General features: G+C 61.0%; 3 protein-coding genes across 7 annotated transcripts in view; 2 read left to right on the forward strand and 1 right to left on the reverse strand.

Moving 5' to 3' along the window:
• Positions 1–4,669: 4,669 nt before the first annotated feature.
• Positions 4,670–8,753, forward strand: CCDC102A (coiled-coil domain containing 102A). The gene is made up of 8 exons (XM_027646596.1): positions 4,670–5,197; positions 5,485–5,687; positions 5,803–5,911; positions 6,168–6,284; positions 6,371–6,580; positions 6,842–7,012; positions 7,112–7,215; positions 8,226–8,753. The coding sequence occupies exons 1-8, from the start codon at positions 4,670–4,672 to the stop codon at positions 8,350–8,352; spliced, it is 1,569 nt and encodes a 522-aa protein (XP_027502397.1). The 3' UTR covers positions 8,353–8,753.
• Positions 8,754–9,603: 850 nt separating this feature from the next.
• DOK4 (docking protein 4) lies at positions 9,604–15,049 on the forward strand. 4 transcript variants are annotated; one of them, XM_027646652.1, is made up of 9 exons: positions 9,604–9,677; positions 10,724–10,935; positions 11,805–11,912; positions 12,194–12,308; positions 12,405–12,524; positions 12,620–12,809; positions 13,107–13,245; positions 13,335–13,458; positions 13,553–15,049. In XM_027646652.1, exons 2-9 carry the CDS (start codon positions 10,870–10,872, stop codon positions 13,675–13,677), a joined length of 987 nt encoding a protein of 328 aa, XP_027502453.1. In that variant the 5' UTR covers positions 9,604–9,677; positions 10,724–10,869; the 3' UTR covers positions 13,678–15,049. The 4 variants fall into 4 exon arrangements, with proteins under 4 accessions (XP_027502453.1, XP_027502452.1, XP_027502454.1 ...); XM_027646651.1 differs by lacking the exon at positions 9,604–9,677 and adding an exon at positions 10,171–10,292; XM_027646653.1 differs by lacking the exon at positions 9,604–9,677 and adding an exon at positions 10,300–10,379.
• Positions 15,050–16,299: 1,250 nt separating this feature from the next.
• The window catches only part of POLR2C (RNA polymerase II subunit C), a 7,043-nt gene continuing 4,829 nt past the window's right edge, over positions 16,300–18,513 (reverse strand). Inside the window, exons 8-10 of one of the 2 annotated variants that reach the window (XM_027646662.1) lie at positions 17,472–17,546; positions 16,657–16,828; positions 16,300–16,520 (exon numbers count right to left, since the gene is read on the reverse strand). In XM_027646662.1, the coding sequence (XP_027502463.1) occupies positions 16,684–16,828; positions 17,472–17,546 (220 nt within the window). In that variant the 3' untranslated portion in view covers positions 16,300–16,520; positions 16,657–16,683. Of the gene's footprint in view, positions 16,829–17,471; positions 17,547–18,513 lie in introns of both variants that reach the window. The other variant, XM_027646661.1, reaches the window with a different exon arrangement.

Below are 18,513 nucleotides of genomic sequence, written 5' to 3' on the forward strand. Positions count from 1 at the left end.
GTGAGGCTGCCGGTGGTGCCCGGTCCCCTGCCACGGGACCTGGAATGGGCAGCACCAGCAAATGGCACCTCACTGGCACACCCTCCAAGCTACAGCCGATGGGGACCCTGCTGTGACCACAGGCGGATTTGCCGTGCTGCGGTGCTGCTCTGCATCCTGGCAGGTAGAGCAGGATGCCCAGCTCCAAAATCTCAGGCATCAGGAGACGCAAAACCCCGGGGTGCAGTTCCAGGTGAAACCCGGTGTATGGGGATGCACCAGGGGCTAAGGGGTGAGTCGCCGCCCCCAACAGATGGATTTAGTCCCTGCAGTTCGTCCTGGCTATTTATTTTCCATCGGCTGCATTGCTTAAACTCTGACAAAGTGTTTTGTCACCTTGAGGAGCTCTGCTCAGGGTCTGCCTTCTTCAGTGAGAGCGAGGGGAAAGCGAAGTTATCGGTTCACTTACTCACTTCCCACACTTTCCTCCATGCTGGCACGTCTCCCGATGCCAAGACAAAGCCCTGCTTACCCATTTTCCCACCGCCCCAGAGCTGCAGGTGCCCTCCATCCCTGCACTGGGTTTGGGGCAAGTGGGAGGGCTTTTGGTGAGCTGCTGTCGTGGGTGGAAACCCAGGGTCGCAAGGGTGTGTCACCGCCTTACGGCTACACTTGCCAGCCCACTGGCACCAAACGGATCGGAGAGACGTGCCTGGAGAGACCCTGGTTTTGGCTGTCCCTTGTGAGATGTGCGGTGGCAGCTCCCCAAGGGGGGTCGGAGGGCCCCTCCTGTCTCTCAGGGGGCTCTTCGGCACCGCTCACCGGCACCGCCGCAGTCCCGCATCGCCACCGGCCGGCCCTGCGCGAGCACATTCCCGAGCGGGGACCATTCCCGCGGTCCTCGTGCCATCTAGTGGGACCTGCACCAACGACACGGCGGAGCGCGGCCGCCGGCTCCGCGGCTCCGCTGGCCCTGGGGGTGCGGGGTGGCAGAGACGGGCGGCGGGACCCTGGCCAGAGCCGCACGGTTCCCCCGGCAGTGGAGGTGGTCACCGACACTGGGACCATGGGCAGGGGGGCAACCGCAGTCCCCAGGGGACACAGGAGATGGAAGGAAGCTGCTTCAGGGGAATTTTAGTGTGGACATTAGGAAGAGGCTCTTCACTGAGAAGGCGGTCAGGCACAGGAACAGGCTCCCAGGGTCCCCAGGGAAGTGGTCATGGCATCAAGCCTGCCAGAGTTAAGGATCGCCTGGACAATGCTCTTAGTCATATGGTTTAGTTTCAGATTGTTCTGCAAGGAGCAGGGAGTTGGACTGGATGATCCTTATGGGTCCCTTCCAACTCAAAATAGCCTATGATTCTGTGATACCACATTTGATGCTATTGCAGAGCCAGAGTCCTTCATGCCACCCCCAGACACCACAGCACAGCTCCCCAGTGATGCCAGCTGGCCCAGCTGAAGGAACAAAGGTCTTTTTTTCCCCCTAAAATGGTTAGGTTTGCCCCAAAAGGCTTCTTCTTGTGCTCCAGGGGATGCTGGATCCAAATGCAGGGATGTGGCCACGTGCAGAAATGCAGGGAGCAGGGACAGCTCAGCCACATCAGTCCCGATCATGGGGCAGCACAATCACCCTGTGCTTGCCCAGTGCCTGCAGCCACTCATGCAACAAGTCTCTATGTCTCAGTTCACGATGTGAGGCAACCATCTGCCTCTATATGACCCATCCATAAGATGGGAGCCCTTTGGGGACAGATTTAAGGGGGTTTGTTTGGCACAGCCAGGCACCCTGGGTCAGGCTGGAAACCCAGAGCTGGAGGAGAAGGGTGCCAGGAGAATGGCCACAGAGATGGGTCACTGGCCACATCCATGGTGACATGCCCCAGGCCAAGGAGGTTTGATTTTTGCAAGGGTAAACCCCAGAAATCCCAGGATGCTGCAATGCATCCCTGAGCCTGCTGGTGTCACCAAGACACGAACGTCCGAACAAACAGCAAAGACACATTTGGAAAAAACTTCGCCGGTTTCAGTGCTGGGAGCGGGTTAAAGCCCCAGCCGAGCACCCGCAGCTCTGGCCAAACCGCCTGCAAAATCGCTTCACCGTCTGCAAGTGAAGGCGCCGCTTCCCCTGGCACAAAACGCTGGAATAGGGGCGTGGGAGAGCAAAGCATCCCCCGCCTCCAGCTTTTTGGGGTTGTTTCCAGCAGAAAAATTCCAGGCTTGGAAAGAACACGCACAGGCATTTAAATTTTTCCTTTAATTTGATTTGGTTTCCCCTGCTCTGCTTGATCCTGGGGTAGAAAAAGGTGTTAGCACCCCACGGCATCAATTCCACATCCCGTGGGACACAAATCCTCTTGGCCGCTAGTATTTCCCAATTTGATGAAAAGCATCAAAAGGCAGGGGGGGAATGGTGGTTTGGGGCTTTCTGCTTGTGGAGCCGGAGGGAGCCAGCACCGCTACGTGTGAGGGTGCAGCGGGCAGTCCTGCGTGGCCACCGGGGACCCGCTCACCCGTGGGGACACTGGAGTGGCTACATCTTGTCCCCCGCTGCGTCCTCACCTAGGCACCCACTCCCTGGTGCAGCCCAGAAACACCCACGGGCAAGGCCCCCGCGGGCGAGCAACCACCTACAGGCGTGTGCGAGCACCCACTGCAGACACGCGTGCAGCCCCCCGGGCGCGGCCCCCCCGGCAGTGCCACGGGGCAGGACACGCAGCGCGGCCCGGGACCGGCCCCCCGGGCGCGGGCGGGGGGCGGGAGCGGCGGCGGGAGGAGGAGGAGGAGGAGGAGGAGGAGGAGGGGGAAGAGGAGGAGGAGACTCGGCCGCAGCGCCCCGGCCCGCGCGGGCCGCCCGCACCTCCCGCACCTCCCGCACCTCCCGCACCTCCCGCAGCGCCGCGGTGCCGACACCGGTGGGTGAGGGACCGGGCCGGGCCGGGCGGCACCGGGCGGGCGGGCGGGCGGCGGCACCGGCGGCACCGGGAAACTTGCGGGAAACTTTGGCGGGGGAGGGGCCGCGCCGGGCCGGGCCGGGCCGCGGAGGGGCCGGGCGGGGCCGTACCGAGCCGGGCGGGGCCGGGCCGAGCGATGCCGGGGGGTCCCGGCTCGGGAGGAATTCCCGAGCACCGGAGGAATGCGGCGGCTCCCGCCGCCCGGGCCGCGGCAGATGAGTGACAGAGCCCGCGGCCAGTGGGGAGGCGCGGGGGGCGGTCGGTCCCACCCCCGCCGGGACCCCGCGGGGAGGATGCGGGGGGGAGTCCGCGATCCGCTCGTGCCGGTGATCCACGCATGGTTCCCGTGGCTGTTCCTGGAGTGTTTGGGATCCATGCACACTCCCCGCGGGTGCTCCGGGGGTGTCTGTGCTCCCCGCGGGTGTTCCAAGGGTTTCCGCGATCCACGCGTGATCCCCGTGGGTGTTTCATGACTGTCTGTGATCCACGCGTGCTCTCCGTGGGTGTTTTAGGGGTGCCCGGGATCCATGCCCGCTCCCGGTGGGTGTTGCAGGGGTGCCCGGGATCCACATGTGCTCCCCCGTGGGCGCTGCATGGTTGCCGGCGCTCCACACGTACTCCCGTGGGTGTTGCGTGGGTGCCCATGCTCCATCTGTGCTGCCATGGGCGCTGCTGTGCCGGGTCCTGCCAGTGCCTGGGATTCCTCCAGGAGCAGCCCGGAGAGCACAGGCCTGGGCTTGCCTCTGAGTTTTAGCAAAACTTCACCATTTCAGCAAATATCACTGGAGAAATTAATTTTTTTTCTCCGGTGCAAAGCCCAGAACTGTCATCGGCTTCTGCTCCCGCTGCTCCTGCACCGGCTCTCCCAGCCCAACCGGATTTGATGGCAGGTCTGGGCTGCACCATCCCAAAAACCTGCCGGAGCTGCGGGCAGCCACAGCTGGACCCTGTACTTATCCCATTAGGGCGCGCGGCAGCCTCCCATTGAGGTTTCCTGGGGCGGTTTGCCCGCCTGGCCGTGCCGGGATGTGAGGTCCGTGGTGGGATGTGAGGTCTGTGCCGGGATGTGAGGTCCATGCTGGGATGGAGACGCTCTGGCCCTTTGTTGAGGCATCACTGGAGAGCACATTCAGCGGCCTCGGTGCACACGTCCTGCTGCCCCCACGCCAGCTCAGGCTGTCCTTCCGGAGCTGTTCCTGCCTCGCTGGCGCTGGATCCAGGCTGTAACCCCTGCTGGAGCTGTTGGGGTGCAGCCGAGTCCCCCCACCCCAGCAGCAGGGATGGTCTTGGAGGCTTGCAGATGACGTCATCAGATGACCTCATGCAGATGACATCACCCAAATAACATGTAGATGTCTTCCCTCCGGTGTGCTGGCAGAGGTGCCATGTGCCTGGCTGTGCCGGCTGTGGTGCCAAGCTGGAACTAGGTGCCAGTGGCTGGGCAGTGGGCTGCGGTCCTCAATGGGGGCCTCACTGGGGTCTTTGTTGAGAACCTGGCTGGGGTCATTACCAGGGACCCAGCTGGGGACATTGACCTCACCAGGGTCCATGCCTGGGACCTCGTCACTCAGAGTGCCATCCCCCAAAACCAGGGACTGTGCCCCTGACCCCACTTCCCTCCAGCTACCTACTGTGGCCCCTCAGTCCCCCAATCCCCCTGATCCCTCCTGTCTCCCGCAGGTCCCCGGGCGCAGACGCTGCCGACGGTGACAGCCATGCCCTAGGGGAGCCCCACCATGAGCCAAAGCGGGGCCTCACGCCTGGCTGGCTCCCCGCCGCTGCCGGGGGGCTCACTGCTGGCCCTGCTGGCCCCCGAGTCCTCCCCGTCCCCCCCCAGTGGGACACCCTCTCCAGGGCCTCCACCGGCGTTGCTGGAAGGGGACTGGGAAGGGCGGGAAGAGCTGCGGCTGCGGGAGCTGGAGGAGGCGCGGGCGCGGGCGGCCCAGATGGAGAAGACGATGCGCTGGTGGTCGGACTGCACGGCCAACTGGCGCGAGAAGTGGAGCAAGGTGAGAGCCGAGCGCAACCGGGCACGTGAGGAGGTGCGGCAGCTGCGGCATCGCCTGGAGGCCCTCACCAAGGAGCTGGCCAGCCTACGCCGCGACCGGGACCGCGACCGCGACCGGCCGGAGGAGCGCCCGCCGCCGCCACGGCCACAGCCCAGCACCGGCAATCCTCCCGCCACTGACAGGGCGGAGGGGGACACCGGCCCTGAGCACGAGCCTGTGCGGGACGTGGGGGCTGAGGTGCCCCAAAAAGGCAAGGTGAGGGTGGCAGGCTGCCCAGGGCCGACAGGGGAGCTCGTCATCCCCGTCACCCACCCATGTGCACCCTCAAACCACCACTGCCTGCCCTGCAAAGGTGGGCAGTGTGGGGGGGACTCCTCTTGGATTAGCGTGGGGAGTGTCAGACCCCTCAGAGCAGCACAGGGAGGGCAGTGGAAGGAGGGATGCTCTTGGTTATGCGGTGAGGGCCGGGTGCTGTAGGTGCTGGGAAGCCAGGGCTGCCCCCTCACCCTGTTCCCTGTGTTGGGCCACCCACGGCGCCACAGGAGCTGGAGCTGATGGAAAACATCTTGACGAGTAAGCAGGATGAGAGCTGGGAGCAGCGGGGCCCCCGGGCCTCCTTCAGCCGCCAGGAACGGAGCCGCCTGCTCTGGGAGGATGTCAGCGTCATGGAGGAGGATGCCACCAAAGTCACCGCCCTGAAGCTGAGGCTGGATGAGTCCCAAAAAGTGCTGCTCAAGGAGCGGGAGTGAGTGCTTGGGGCATCATCCTTGTATGCTGCCAGCCAATCCCAGCCTGGTCCCCGCTGGGATCGGATGTCCCATGGGGTCCTGCTGGCTGTCACAAGCATTGCCTCTCCCCAGGGACAAGCTGGCGCTCAGCAAGAACATCGAGAAGCTGGAGGGCGAGCTCAGCCAGTGGAAGATCAAGTATGAGGAGCTCAACAAGAACAAGCAGGAGGTGATGAAGCAGGTGAGCAAGGTGCCTGGAAAGCAGGGGTGCCCGGGGGGTGGCCTGTCCCCGAGGGAGTGGCACGTCCTCATGGTTGCACATGGTGGCCCACAGCCACCTCCCCAACAGCAGGGTGCTCATTAAGGGTCTTCATTAGTGCTATTGAACCAGTGGGTCCATCTGCAGAGATTGGGTGGGTGGGTGGGTGCAGGCAGGGCTCAGGTGGTGGAAGGTGGGTGCTCACTGTCTACCTGGGGTGCTGTGTCCCCCCACACAGCTCAATATCCTGAAGGAGATCCACCAGGATGAGCTGGGACGCATCTCCGAGGACCTGGAGGATGAGCTGGGTGCTCGCTCCAGCATGGACAAGAAACTGGCCGAGCTGCGTGCGGAGGTGAGGCCAAACCCCAACACGGGGGGCAAAGGGGGCGGCGAGGGGTGTCCCTGCTGCCCCCTGGCCACCCCATGTCCCTGTCCCAGATGGAGCGGCTGCAGGCAGAGAACGCGGCCGAGTGGGGCCGTCGGGAGCGGCTGGAGACGGAGAAGCTCAACCTGGAGCGGGAGAACAAGAAGCTGCGGGCACAGATCGAGGACCTGGAGGAGGTGCTGGCTCGCAAGCGGCGCCAGACAGCCAGTGCCCTGGACACAGACCTCAAAACCATCCAGGCCGAGCTCTTTGAGAAGAACAAGGTGCCACGGGGGTGGGCCTGGCCCCCACTACTGCATCCCTGGGTGACCCTGCCATGGGGCTCAGCATCCCCAAGGACTCCCTCAAGCCCAAACTCTGCCACCATCCTTCACCTAAGGAATGGTGGTGACCCCATCCTTGCTCCATCAGCTCCTGGGTCATGGGGTGGGGCAATGGGAGAGGTCCCTGGGGAGGGAGAAGGGGGCACTCAGTGGTGGGGGTGGCTCTCCCCTGCTCAGCCCCCTGCCCCATGCCCACCACAGGAGCTGGCTGACCTGAAGCACATCCACACTAAGCTGAAGAAGCAGTACCAGGAGAAGATGGCAGAGCTGGCCCACGCCAACCGCCGCGTGGAGCAACACGAGGCAGAGGTGAAGAAGCTGCGCCTGAGGGTGGAGGAGCTGAAGAAGGAGCTGGCCCAAGCTGAGGATGAGGTGGGGAAGCTTGTGCTGGTGGAGGGGGTTGAGATGGGCGGGTCTGCTCCCTTCATGCCTTCGTGGCTGCTGACGGCACCATCCCATCCCATCCCACAGCTGGATGAGGCCCACAACCAGACGCGGAAGCTGCAGCGGTCGCTGGATGAGCAGACGGAGCAGAGTGAGAGCTTCCAAGTGCAGCTGGAGCATTTGCAGTCCCGGTGAGCAGGGGCTGGATGGGATGCTGTGGGGACCAGCAAGGACTCATGGGTGGGGTGATGTTCTCCTTACCACCATCCCTCAACCAGCATCCGCCTGGTTGAACCCCGGGCTAAGCATGGCCAAAGTGCCTCTGACGTCCTCGGAAGGAGCACAGCCATCCTCAGAGCAGCCTTCACCCCACTGCAAGCTGGATGGCATTCCCCTCCCAGTTAAACCAGCACAAGGCTGCCCAGAGACTGGTACAGCCCAGTTTCACGCTGCTTAGGGTTGCACCCACCAGTATCCAGGGCCAGGGCAGGCTCCAGTCTCGGGAGGTGGGAGCTGAGGTTTATTGCCCTTAAAAACTTTCCCTGGCCCTGCTTCACCTCTCCAGCAGTAAAAAGCTGAAATGGCCATGGGATCGATGCCATGGTTCCGGGAGGCACTGAGGAGGGGTGTTTATAATCATCCTTTATTTTATTGGGACATCTGCATTAAATCATGGAGGAATAATGGAGGCTTCGTCACCACCCCCCCGCAGCCTCGCCATGTACTCGTCCCTAAATAATTCATGCTTTCCAGTAAAATGCATTGGATGGTTTGGATCTCGCTGGATCCTGGGCCTTTGGATTTCAAATTTGCTTCATAAATTTTCCTTTGATGAATTTTCACGCAAGGGCGAGTGAGGAGCTAAAAACCACTGCAGGCTCCCGGGAACGGGGACTTCCTGGGGATTTTGGGGGGATCCTCATTTTAGGGGGACGGCTCCTCCCAGCTCGGCACTCATGTGTGGCTCTGAGCAGCACAGTGGTGTCCAGCCCTGGAGGAGTTTAACCTGTGGCGAGCACCATCCACGGCTCCTGTTCCTTGTGCTGGAGGGTCAGCCCCAGGTGGGGGGAGCTGATCCTGCACCCAGAGTTTGGTGGGGGCCGCAGGAGGGAGGCCCCCCGGGGTGCAGCCATGCTGTAGGGGTGCAGCCATGCTGTAGGGGTGCAGGGGGACGGGCTCAGCTGTGGCTGTCCCTCGGCAGGCTGCGGCGGCAGCAGAGCACTCCGCTCTTCGGCAAGATGCGCAGCGCCCGCTTCGGCCCCGACGACGCCGGGGACGGCACCAGTGACCCCGACGAGGACGAGGACCTGCAGATCCAGGTGCCCTAGAGCCCAGGGCCAGTGCCACCGCCACGGGGACGTCCCACATCCGTCCTCTGTGCTCGAGTGAATGTGTCACCGCGGGGCCCAGCTGTGAGGCGACCCTCGTATACATGGGAAAACTGAGGCACGGAGCGGTGGGGAGGAACTTGCGCAGGGCTGCTCCAAACCCGCTGCCTCTCGGACAGTATTGGATGCCCCTTCGGCCACCAGCAGCTCCTGAAACACAGATGTGGCCACCAAAGCCAGTGTCACTGAGCAGCCCAGGAGGAGGAGGCCCAGGCAGAGAGGGGCACTGAGCCCGGCATCCACAACACCCTCCTGCCCACTTTTTTTATATATATTATATATATGTATGTATTTGTATATGATTTTTTTATTATAAATACAGAGCCCAGAGGGGCCCAGGCTCTGGTGGTGGAGTGAGCTGCTGTGTCTGTCCCCACACAGGAACAAGGGTTGGGAGGGGACACATCAAGGACAATGGATGTTTCTCCACCAGCCACAGCCCACCACTGCCATCCCTGTCCCCACGCCTGGGGACCAGCCCAGGGTATGGGTAAAGCCCACCCCTGGGCCTGTGCAGCAAGGGGTGCTCACCCATGGGTGCAGGGGAGCTCCCCTGTGAGTTCAGGGCTTTCACCAGTGGATGCAGAGGTGCTGACCTGTGGGTGCAGGGTTGCTCACCCTGGGGAGGTGCAGAGGTGCTGACCCAGGGGTGAAGGGATGTTCCCACGTGGGTGCTGACCACCCTAGCCCAGCCCACCCCCACAGCTCAGGGCCTTGGGGGCTTTGGAGGAGCTCAGACACAACTTTATTAAAAATTAATATTTCGGTGAGCTAATCCCCTCGCTCTGCCTTTTAATTGATTGGCTAAAAGCGCGGCTCTTTGCTGCTCACAGGGTTTTTTTAATGCCCTTTTATTTCTAGCAATCATTCATATTTTTATGGCCCAACAAGTGAGGCCGCGGGGGGGGTTGGGGGGGGTGGTACCTTTGGGCAGTTTTAGTGGGGGCGCCCTGGAAAAGAGTTTGGGGGGCACAGAGGACAGGGACAGGGATGAGGAGACAGGATGATAACCTCGGCAAGAGGCCGCCGCCGCCGCCCGTCAGTCGCCGCAGGGTGTTCACTCTGAAGCCTAATGATGGAAACCTCTTTGCAGGGCGGCCGGTTGTGGCTCTGGTTGGGCAGCCCGGGGGGTGAAGGGGGGGTACCGGGCCGGGGGGTGGGGCCTGGAGGGGCGTGGCCGGGGAGGGCGTGGCCGCGCGGCTCCGGGGCTCGGGGCTCGCAGCGCCGCGGAGGCTCCGGCGGGGCCGCCGACGAAGGGGAACCCGGTAAGGGGGGCGACCGGCGGGGCAACGGTGGCGAGCGGAGGGGGTGACACACGGAGGGGTTTGACCGAGGTTCGGGGTGACAGGTGTCGGGGGCACCAGGTGTGGAGGTGACAGCGGCGGGAGGAATGTGCCGGTTGGGAGACCTGGGGGTGATGGAGGGATCGGCCGGGGACCGGGTGTGGGGGTGCCGAGGTGACAGGTCGGGGAAGGGGGCAGGAGGTGCCCTCCAGCATCTCTGAGTTCCCTCGAGGTGTTCATGTGAGTGGGGTGGGGGTGATGGAGGTGGGGGTGATGGGGAGGATGTATCCCTCAAAGGAGAGCTCTGCCCCCGGCCTCTCTCGGGGCAGAGGGGGGTCCCCAAGGTGCCGTCCCAAGTGGATCCTTCTGGTTGCTGGGCTTTGGGCACCAGGACGTCACTGACACGGAGGAGCATCCCCGGGGATGGCCCCATCCCGTTTCCTGGGTTACTGCCTTCTACGTGGGACTTCTCCAGCTGGGAAGGGAACCCGGTCCCCACCTGGTCCCACCTCTAGGGGCTGGGGGAAGCAGCAGGGACCAGGCTGAGCAAGGCCGAGCTCGTGGCAGGGCTGGAGGGAGGCTGGGTTACAATGAGGGGTGTGCGAGACTGGGAGCTGGGGTCCCTTTGGCACCTGGCACCAGGGCCAAAACACCTCGCACGGGAGCTGGCCTGGCCAACAGGGGGTCGTTAACACCGAACCCCACTGGTGCCCGGCGGCAGGGGACATGTTGCTGCCCAAGCGAGCAGCCTGGAGGGAAGGAGGGGCAGTGCGGGAAGGTGATGGAGACCTGTGGGCGAGGTCCGGTGTGGGTGTCCCCCGGGACACATGTTGGAGCTGGTGCCAGGCCTGTGTGTGTCGGCCTGGCTCCACCGTGCTGGCAGGGGTTAACACCGGACTGTTCCACTCGGATGGTTCAGGCAGCGAAGGGAGGAGGAAGAGGAGGAGGAGGAGTAGGACAGGAAGGAGGAGGAGGAGGAGGGGGAGGAGGAAGATGTCACCCGTCGATCTGTCATTTCTCTTTTCCAGCCAGAATGGGGGACACTGCTAGCGCTGAGCTGGGCCGGTGGTGAGACAGGAGGGGTACGGAGGAAGAGGATGGAGAGGGGGAGGCAAAGGTGAAGGCAGCCCCCCCCCCCCCAAAAAATAATCCCCCACCCCATCGAGCCATTGCCATGGCGACGAATTTTAACGACATCATCAAGCAGGGCTATGTGAGGATGAAGAGCAAGAAGCTGGGGGTGAGTGGGGGTTTTGGGGAATGGGGGGCGTCGTGGGGGACACCCGTGGATTTGGGGTGCTGGTTTCCATGCGAGGTGACGAGGCCGGGTCCCTCCTGCGGGTCCCTCTTGTGGCATCCTGTGCCCCTGGTTTTGGGTTGAACAAGCAGCATTTTGGGAGCTGTGGTGGCGGGGGAGTACAGGGGGGGCAGGGACAGGCCACTTGTTGGTACCCAAATCATCCAGCAGCCCCAGGGGTCCAGATCCTGCAACCGGCCAGATCCTGCACCGAGTGACACCCGTTCACCTGTCCCAAATCACAGAGGGCTTGGGGCCGTCCGTGAGCCCTCCCCGTCCCCCGTGCCTCAGTTTCCCTCCACACGCAGTTTGGCATCAGGGATGCCCCACCCTGGAAGGCTGGGGGAGAGGGCTGCTGGGTGCCAGTTAGGGTGGTGTTGAATTGCAGCACCCATAGGTGGGGGATCAGGGGGTTCGGTCGCCTGCCTCCATCGCTGGGAGCCGGCAGCAGCGAGCATGCTGGGTAATTTCATGCTAATTAGGGAGAACAAAGAGGGAGCGGGCTCGAGGGGGGGGACACGCTTGGGGACGATGGCCCCACCACCCCCTGAGGCAGGGGCTGCGGGAGAGGGGACGGGGAGATGCCAGGACAGGGGTCCCCTTGGGAGCTTTGTGTATGTTCATTAATTAAGCGCTGTAATTAGCACTGGCAGAGGGGTGGGGGCGGATGATGGCAGCCCCGGGTTATCCCCATCCACAGCATACCCTCCTGTTCCCAGGCTCAGCAGGGTCAGCAGAAGCAGGCACAGGTCCTGGGGATGGGGACATGGGGCGGGAGGGGGATGGGGACCCCCACGCTCTGTGTCCGGCAGATCTACCGGCGCTGCTGGCTGGTCTTCAGGAAATCCTCCAGCAAAGGGCCCCAGCGCCTGGAGAAGTACCCGGATGAGAAGTCTGCATGCCTGCGAGGGTGCCCCAAGGTGAGGGGGTGCGCTGCAGGGGTGCTGGGGTGCTCCCCACTGCGGGGGGCCCCATGCCAGACCACGTCCCTCCTTGCCTCAGCTTGCTGGGTGGCTGTTGCCCCATGTGGTCCAGTGGGATGGAGCTGGGTCTGGGTGCAGCAGGGAACAGGGTCTGGGTGCAGTATCTGGAGTCTGGATGCTGCAGGGGCCAGGGTGTGGGTGCAGGGGTTGACAGGGTCTGGGAGCACAGCAGGGCTCTGGGTGTAACCCTCAGTGTTGCCCCCCAACCTCCTCTGCAGGTCACTGAGATCAGCAACGTCAAGTGCATCACCCGGCTGCCCAAGGAGACCAAGAGACAGGCCGTGGCCATCGTTTTCACCGACGACTCCGCCCGGACCTTTACCTGCGACTCAGGTACGAGGCAGCGCCCACGGATGCCGGGCTGGGGGTGCTGGGTGAGGCACCCTGGCTTGGCCAGGGTCGCCCAGGGGCTGCCGTGGTGCCTTGCAGAGCTGGAGGCGGAGGAGTGGTACAAGACGCTGTCAGTGGAGTGCCTGGGCGCCCGCCTGAACGACATCAGCCTGGGGGAGCCCGACCTGCTGGCGCCCGGCGTGCAGTGCGAGCAGACGGGTGAGTGTGGCACGGGGTGCCCGCCCGCGGCTCCACCCCGCTGCGCTGCACCCCCCACGGATTATTTTATTTTCTGGTTTTTTCCCCGTCTCCAGACCGGTTCAACGTGTTCCTCCTCCCCTGCCCCAACCTGGACGTTTACGGTGAGTGCAAGCTGCAGATCACCCATGAAAACATCTACCTCTGGGACACGCACAACCCCCGGGTGAAGCTGGTCTCCTGGCCCCTCTGCTCCCTGCGCCGCTACGGCCGCGACGCCACCCGCTTCACCTTCGAGGCCGGGCGGTGAGATGTCACCCTTGCCAGGACGGGGATCAGTGCTGGATGCCTTCCTCCAGCTGGATGCTCCAGGAGATGGCAGTGCTGCCATCACCACAGGGCAGGCCTGAGGCTGGGGTGATGGCCACGGCCTGCATAGGGTGCCCCAAGGCGGGGGGGCATTTGGAGCTGGGTCTGGTCGCAGCTCAACACCATGAAGGGGACATCGGGACAGCTCTAACAGCATGGGAAGCCGGGCCAGCTGCCACCTGGGGTGGGTTTTGTTTATCACCCCTGGTGACCTTCCGTGCCCCATCCCTGCAGGATGTGCGACGCAGGGGAAGGTCTCTACACCTTCCAGACGCAGGAGGGTGAGCAGATCTACCAGCGCGTGCACAGCGCCACGTTGGCCATCGCTGAGCAGCACAAGAGGGTCCTGCTGGAGATGGAGAAGAACGTCAGGGTGAGCTCCAGCCCACCCCGTGGTGGGGCACAGCAGGGGGAGACTCAGGGGGCCCTGTGTCACCCTTCTCCCCCTCTCATCCACCACAGCTGCTGAACAAAGGCACTGAGCACTTCTCCTACCCTTGCACCCCCACCACCATGCTGCCCCGCAGCGCCTACTGGCACCACATCACCGGCTCCCAGAACATGGCTGAGTCCTCCAGCTATGCTGGTGAGTGTCCCTGCTCCCCTGCCAAGGAGCTGCTGATCTTCCAGCCCCCATGGCATTCCCAACTGAGTGAGCCCACCCTCTGCTTTGTCCCCAGGGGAGGTGTATGCGGGCGCCCAGGCCAGCTTGGACACCGACCTCCTCAACAGGTTCATCTTGCTGAAGCCAAAGTCCTCCAAAAGCGACAAGCCTGAAAGCAGGGAGCCCACATCATCCCCGTGAGCTGGCGGGCGGGGGGACTGGGGCAAGGGTCCCCGTTTTCCTCCCCAGAGGGTGGCAAGGACGCAGGCAGCCACCCCTCAGAATCCCCAGGAGACCTTGGCATCTCCATGCCAAGACCTTGGGGAGCAGGCGCTGGCTCGTGCCCTGGCGTTAGTGGAGGCGACGGCTGGATCAGCCTTGACTGACTTCAAATATATATTGAATATCTGTATTGTAAGAGATATTTCCTTCTCACACAAATGCAAATGTGGTGGCTGCCGAAGGGCCCTTGGGCAGATGCTCAGAGGTTTTTTGACTCTTGGGGATCCTGCTGGGAGGTGAAGAGAACTGGGGGGAGGGGTGTCAAGAAATTCGGAGTGTTTTCTGCGAGGCAGGAAGGCTGGAGCATCACCCTGCCATGGGCAGGGAGCAGCACCAGAGGATGCGGCTGTGCCAGGCTGATGGTGCAGGGTCCCACCCTCCCGTGAAGAGCGGGGTGCTCCTGGGGACACCCTGCCACCCCTGAGCTGATTTTTGCACTTCAAGCTGTTTAAACTCGCTGTAGAATTGAGACGTCTCAGGAGAAACTGGTTTTCCTTCCAAGGGGGTTGGGTGGGTGAGCAGCTGGGCAGGGCCAAGCTCCCCAGCTTCCCGCAGCACCCCTCACTCCTCCAGCCACAGTCATGTGCCCCTGCTGTACCCCTGGTTTATCTGCTGGTGGGCAACCCCGGGACTGGTTTTGGCCAGTAGCATCTGTCTCTCGAGGGGCAGCTTTGTGGATATAGGAAGTCCCAGGGCAGAGAAGCTCATGCCAGTGGGGGGAGAGCTGCATTCCTCTGTGCATTCCCATAGCCCTCACTCCCCCCTCACCCACTGGGTACCAGCCCTTGCCCGGGGGGGGAGGAACTGGGCTTTATGTGCTGAACTCAAAAGCAATTGATTTTTTTCTAGTTCTATTTATCGACCTCCTTTAGAAGGGCTATCTTTTTATTGCCGTGCAAACTTTGTTGTTTCTTTGGAGTCTTCTTTCTGTCTGGGTTGGATGGTTAGTGGTTTTCTTTCTGCCCTTTAAAGCTCCAGGTCCATGTGTTGGGCACGGGGAGTGTTGTGATGTGGGAACCTGTGGTCTGTAAATACTGTGTCTTGGGGTTGGTGTAGCTTGTGGCTGAGGCTGGACAGAGAAGGGCCACTCCCTGCAGCATGGCCGAGCACGGAGGAGCTCGTTGGACCCCAGCACTGCCTGGCAGCACATCCTCCCCTGGGTGAGAGGTGTAATTTGCTCTCTTTTCCTGGCTACACACCTCATCTGGAAAAGATGTAACATTTGTTACCAAAAATGTTTCAGTTTTCTGTTTTTTAAGGAGTTGCTCAATGAATAAACAACCCTTATCCACATCCACCCTTCCTGTTTGTCTGTTCCATCCAAGCGCGCTCGGGAAGCGCAAGTGGGAGTCGTGCCTGCCAGGGAGAAAAATGCTGATGGGGGGAGATTTCCTGAGGCTCCTGGCAGCAAGCTTGGCTCAGAGCTTTGTTCTGCCTCCAGCCATGGCCAGGACACTTCAAGTGAAGCCCTAAAACTGCTGGGATAGGGAGAAGGGTGGAGCGAGTTGCCACTCTCCATCAAGCAACCCTAAGTGAAACAGGATGCCAGCACTCCATTGTTATCCCTTCCCTCCAGTCACCTGAAGCTCCAGGGATGTGCCAGGGTAGTGGTGGCTTCAAGTCCTCAGGTAATGGAGTTTCAAGCCACGTCATCTTCCAGCTCTCCCAGAGTTGTGCCAGGTAAGTTATCCATGCCATGACTGCCTGGCAGTGCTGGCCTCACGGTGAGACAGCCATGCCAGCCGATGGAGTGCTCCCTCCAGGAACAGGCAAGGACACGGAAGCAGAAGCCCAGCTGCAGCAGCTTTTCCACAGAGAAGAAGGCAGTGCTGACACAGGCTGCTCTCTCCAGCTCAGTATGACCCTGTCACCACTCCCTGAGCCATCCCTATGTCCCATGTCAGGGGCACACATGCCTTCCCCTCCCTCCCAGCCCCCATGGCAGAGAAGTGGCAGGTCTCCCCAGGAAAGTGTCACTGAGAAGCTCATCCCAAGCCATGCTGGGCACTGATGGAGGGGAGGAGAAGGGGTAACCCAGGCCATTGCTGGAGCCTTTAAGCCACTGCCAGAGGGGTCAGGGTATGGGACCTGCACCAAGCTCAAGCCCAGCACACCCTCGGGGCTGTGGGCACACTGAAAGGTGTCATCCAGGGTCATTCCTGACAGACCCCCTGACAGCCAGCTCTTCACAGAAAGGTTATACACACAGAGGGGTGTGTGTACAGCTCCAAAGGAGTCTGTAAGTACAGCTTTGCCTGCCTGACCCAGCTGGGCTCCCCTGCAGTGCTGCCTTCTGCAGCATCTTGCCCACCCCGGCTTCAAACATCTGCTTCGAACACGGCGCTGGTTGAGCGAACGCTGGGCTGCCTGCGGGAGGGGTGCTGCTCTCCTCGGGAGATAATGTCACGAGCAGCCATCAGCATCAGCAAGCAAGGCTCCCTCCAAAGCACATCTCATTAAGTTAATGCCTATTGGAGAGAAGTAAATGATGTGACATCTCCTCCTGCAGCCCCGGCCGAGCTTTCAGGGATGACAGAAAAATGTGGGGGTAAGGCTTTATTCAGCACAGTGAGGAATGGACATGTAAATAAGGTAGGGTTGTGTAACCAAGGTATACACTTCCCAATCCCAAACACCACATGTCCAGAATCCAAAACCAGAACCAAAACTCTCGGATCTGTTGGAAACAAAGCCTGTCCTAGCGAAGATGCTCACTGATTGATTCCCTTCCCGTTTTACCCTACACAACACAACGGCTTTCCCTGGAAAGCAAGGTCAGGGAAGAGCCGTCACCAACTAGCAGAGCTGGGCCAGGAAAGGCAGAGGGAGACGGGGATGTAAAAGCCTCTCCCCAGATCACGGCCAGGTAGAGGAAAGGACCTGCTCCATCACTCACACCTCAGCACTCTCTCACAAGGAGCCACCTCAGTTAATAGTGAGGACGTCGCTCTGAATCTCGTGGCTCAGCTGGGTCTGGAGGTCGCTCAGTTTCTTCTTCAGGCCGGACAGTGCGGACAGAACGATGGTCTCCGGGCGCAGGGAACCGCAGGACTCCACGTTGTAATAGAACCTGAGGTTATTATCAAGGGGTTAAGTCACCATCTGCTCTGCAGGCATGTGCAAGCCCAGAGTGCAGGCACAGAGCAGTTCCAGCCCATCCCTACCCACCGCAGGGAGATCTGCCGGAATTCCAACCACCAGCATCATTCACCTCCCAACCAGGCAACAGCCAGCACTGTCCCTCTACAACTGTCACACCAACACTCACAACTTTATGGGCTACAAGACCATTTCTGGGATTGATTTCTGTTCAGCACCATGACCTGCGAGCCAGCACAGAGCCCCATGCCAGGGAGTAAGGCTGGCTGAGCCACTTCTGCAGTGCAAATAACACCAGCAATCAGAGCACAAACACACACAGGTGAATAAATGCCCTAAGCCACTTCCCCCTGCAGGCCTCACACTTCACCAAGTTGCCCTACCCGGCAACACAAACTCAAGAGAGCTGTCTATTATCTCCCAGAGGGAAAAACCTGCCAGATCTGGGCATATCACCAGATGACTCCAGTTCTGCTCTGCTTTTCAGGGAACATCAGCTCCCTGGGCTGGCAACTTCAGCACAGAGTGGACACTCTTCTATTAATAAGAGCAGATGAGATGCACCCAACCAGTCCCCCCACCTTCCAGCTGTGGCAGTGCATTCAGCTCCCTACCTCTCTGGCTTCCCGTTGGGGTCATAGGGAGCCTGAGCATCCTCGTCGTCGATCTCCGAGTACTCACTCTTGGGCCTGGAATCAGAGAGCAGGAGAGGTCAGCACAGAGCCCCTGCTCTGGCCTGGCCCCACAGAGCCCAGGCACTCAGTTTGGCCCCAGAGAATGAGCATGGGGTTGCTCAGCACACATCAAGTCCCAGAAAAATGCTCAGTCCCACATTGCCCTTCCTGGCTCCTCATTAATGCCATAGAGTCACCCAGTAGTGCTGGAGGAGGGGGCTGCTCTGCCCAAACACAGCAAGCCCAGTGCAGGTGCTCACAGTGAAGGGATGTCAACGCCTGAAGGGACTGTCTATGGAGCCTGGATGCTTCTACAGAGTAACGGACCTTGTGTTATCTTTTCTTTCCCCTTTCCACTAGGCCAGGAAAGCACCAGAGCACCCCAGAGCTCAAGTCTGTGGAGCACAGTTGAGGTGGGAAAGCACAGTCGGCTTGGACCCAGCAGGAAAGAACCTCCTGTACCTCAAACACCATCTGCATCAGTGAGCTCCATCCTGATGTCCTGCACCTCCACTCCTCTACTAAAATCACTGCAATACCCACGCATCAGTTAGTCAAACACATCTTTCTACCCACTGCACCCCTTGGTTTATAGAGCACCATATCAGAGAGACTCTGTGGGAGCACTTAATCTGTGTAAGAAAACCCAAAGCCTTGAGCTGTCTGAAAAGCCAGCACAGAAAATCCTGTGCCCACCAAGGTCTGCTGCTGGCCTTCCTCTGCCCCAGCAATGCCCAGAAATGCTGATCCCAGCACCCTGTCATCAGCTGCCTGAAATAAAACTGCATTTCTCAAACAAACCCTCTGCCTGTACAAACCACTGAGAAAGATAAAAGTGTTAACGGAGCTGGGACTTCTCACGACTTGCAGAACCACTCATGACCGAAACAGAGCAGAGGTTTCCACCACCAAGGCAGCTGTTTGGAAAGTCCAGCTGCATGCCAGTGCTCTGCCAACAGCCTCAAAAAGCAATTAGCATGGA

The sequence above is a fragment of the Corapipo altera genome, unplaced genomic scaffold (assembly GCF_003945725.1).
Source record: "Corapipo altera isolate COAL_440 unplaced genomic scaffold, ASM394572v1 62, whole genome shotgun sequence".
In the NCBI taxonomy this organism is placed as follows: domain Eukaryota; kingdom Metazoa; phylum Chordata; class Aves; order Passeriformes; family Pipridae; genus Corapipo; species Corapipo altera.

Coding starts and splice junctions, on each gene's coding strand:
- CCDC102A (XM_027646596.1), top strand. CDS start 4,670: ATGAGCCAAAGCGGGGCCTCACGCCTGGCTGGCTCCCCGCCGCTGCCG. Junction 5,912..6,167: donor AGCAGGAGGTGATGAAGCAG/GTGAGCAAGGTG, acceptor CCCCCCACACAG/CTCAATATCCTGAAGGAGAT. Junction 7,013..7,111: donor TGGCCCAAGCTGAGGATGAG/GTGGGGAAGCTT, acceptor CCCATCCCACAG/CTGGATGAGGCCCACAACCA.
- DOK4 (XM_027646652.1), top strand. CDS start 10,870: ATGGCGACGAATTTTAACGACATCATCAAGCAGGGCTATGTGAGGATG. Junction 10,936..11,804: donor TGAAGAGCAAGAAGCTGGGG/GTGAGTGGGGGT, acceptor TGTGTCCGGCAG/ATCTACCGGCGCTGCTGGCT. Junction 11,913..12,193: donor GCCTGCGAGGGTGCCCCAAG/GTGAGGGGGTGC, acceptor CCTCCTCTGCAG/GTCACTGAGATCAGCAACGT.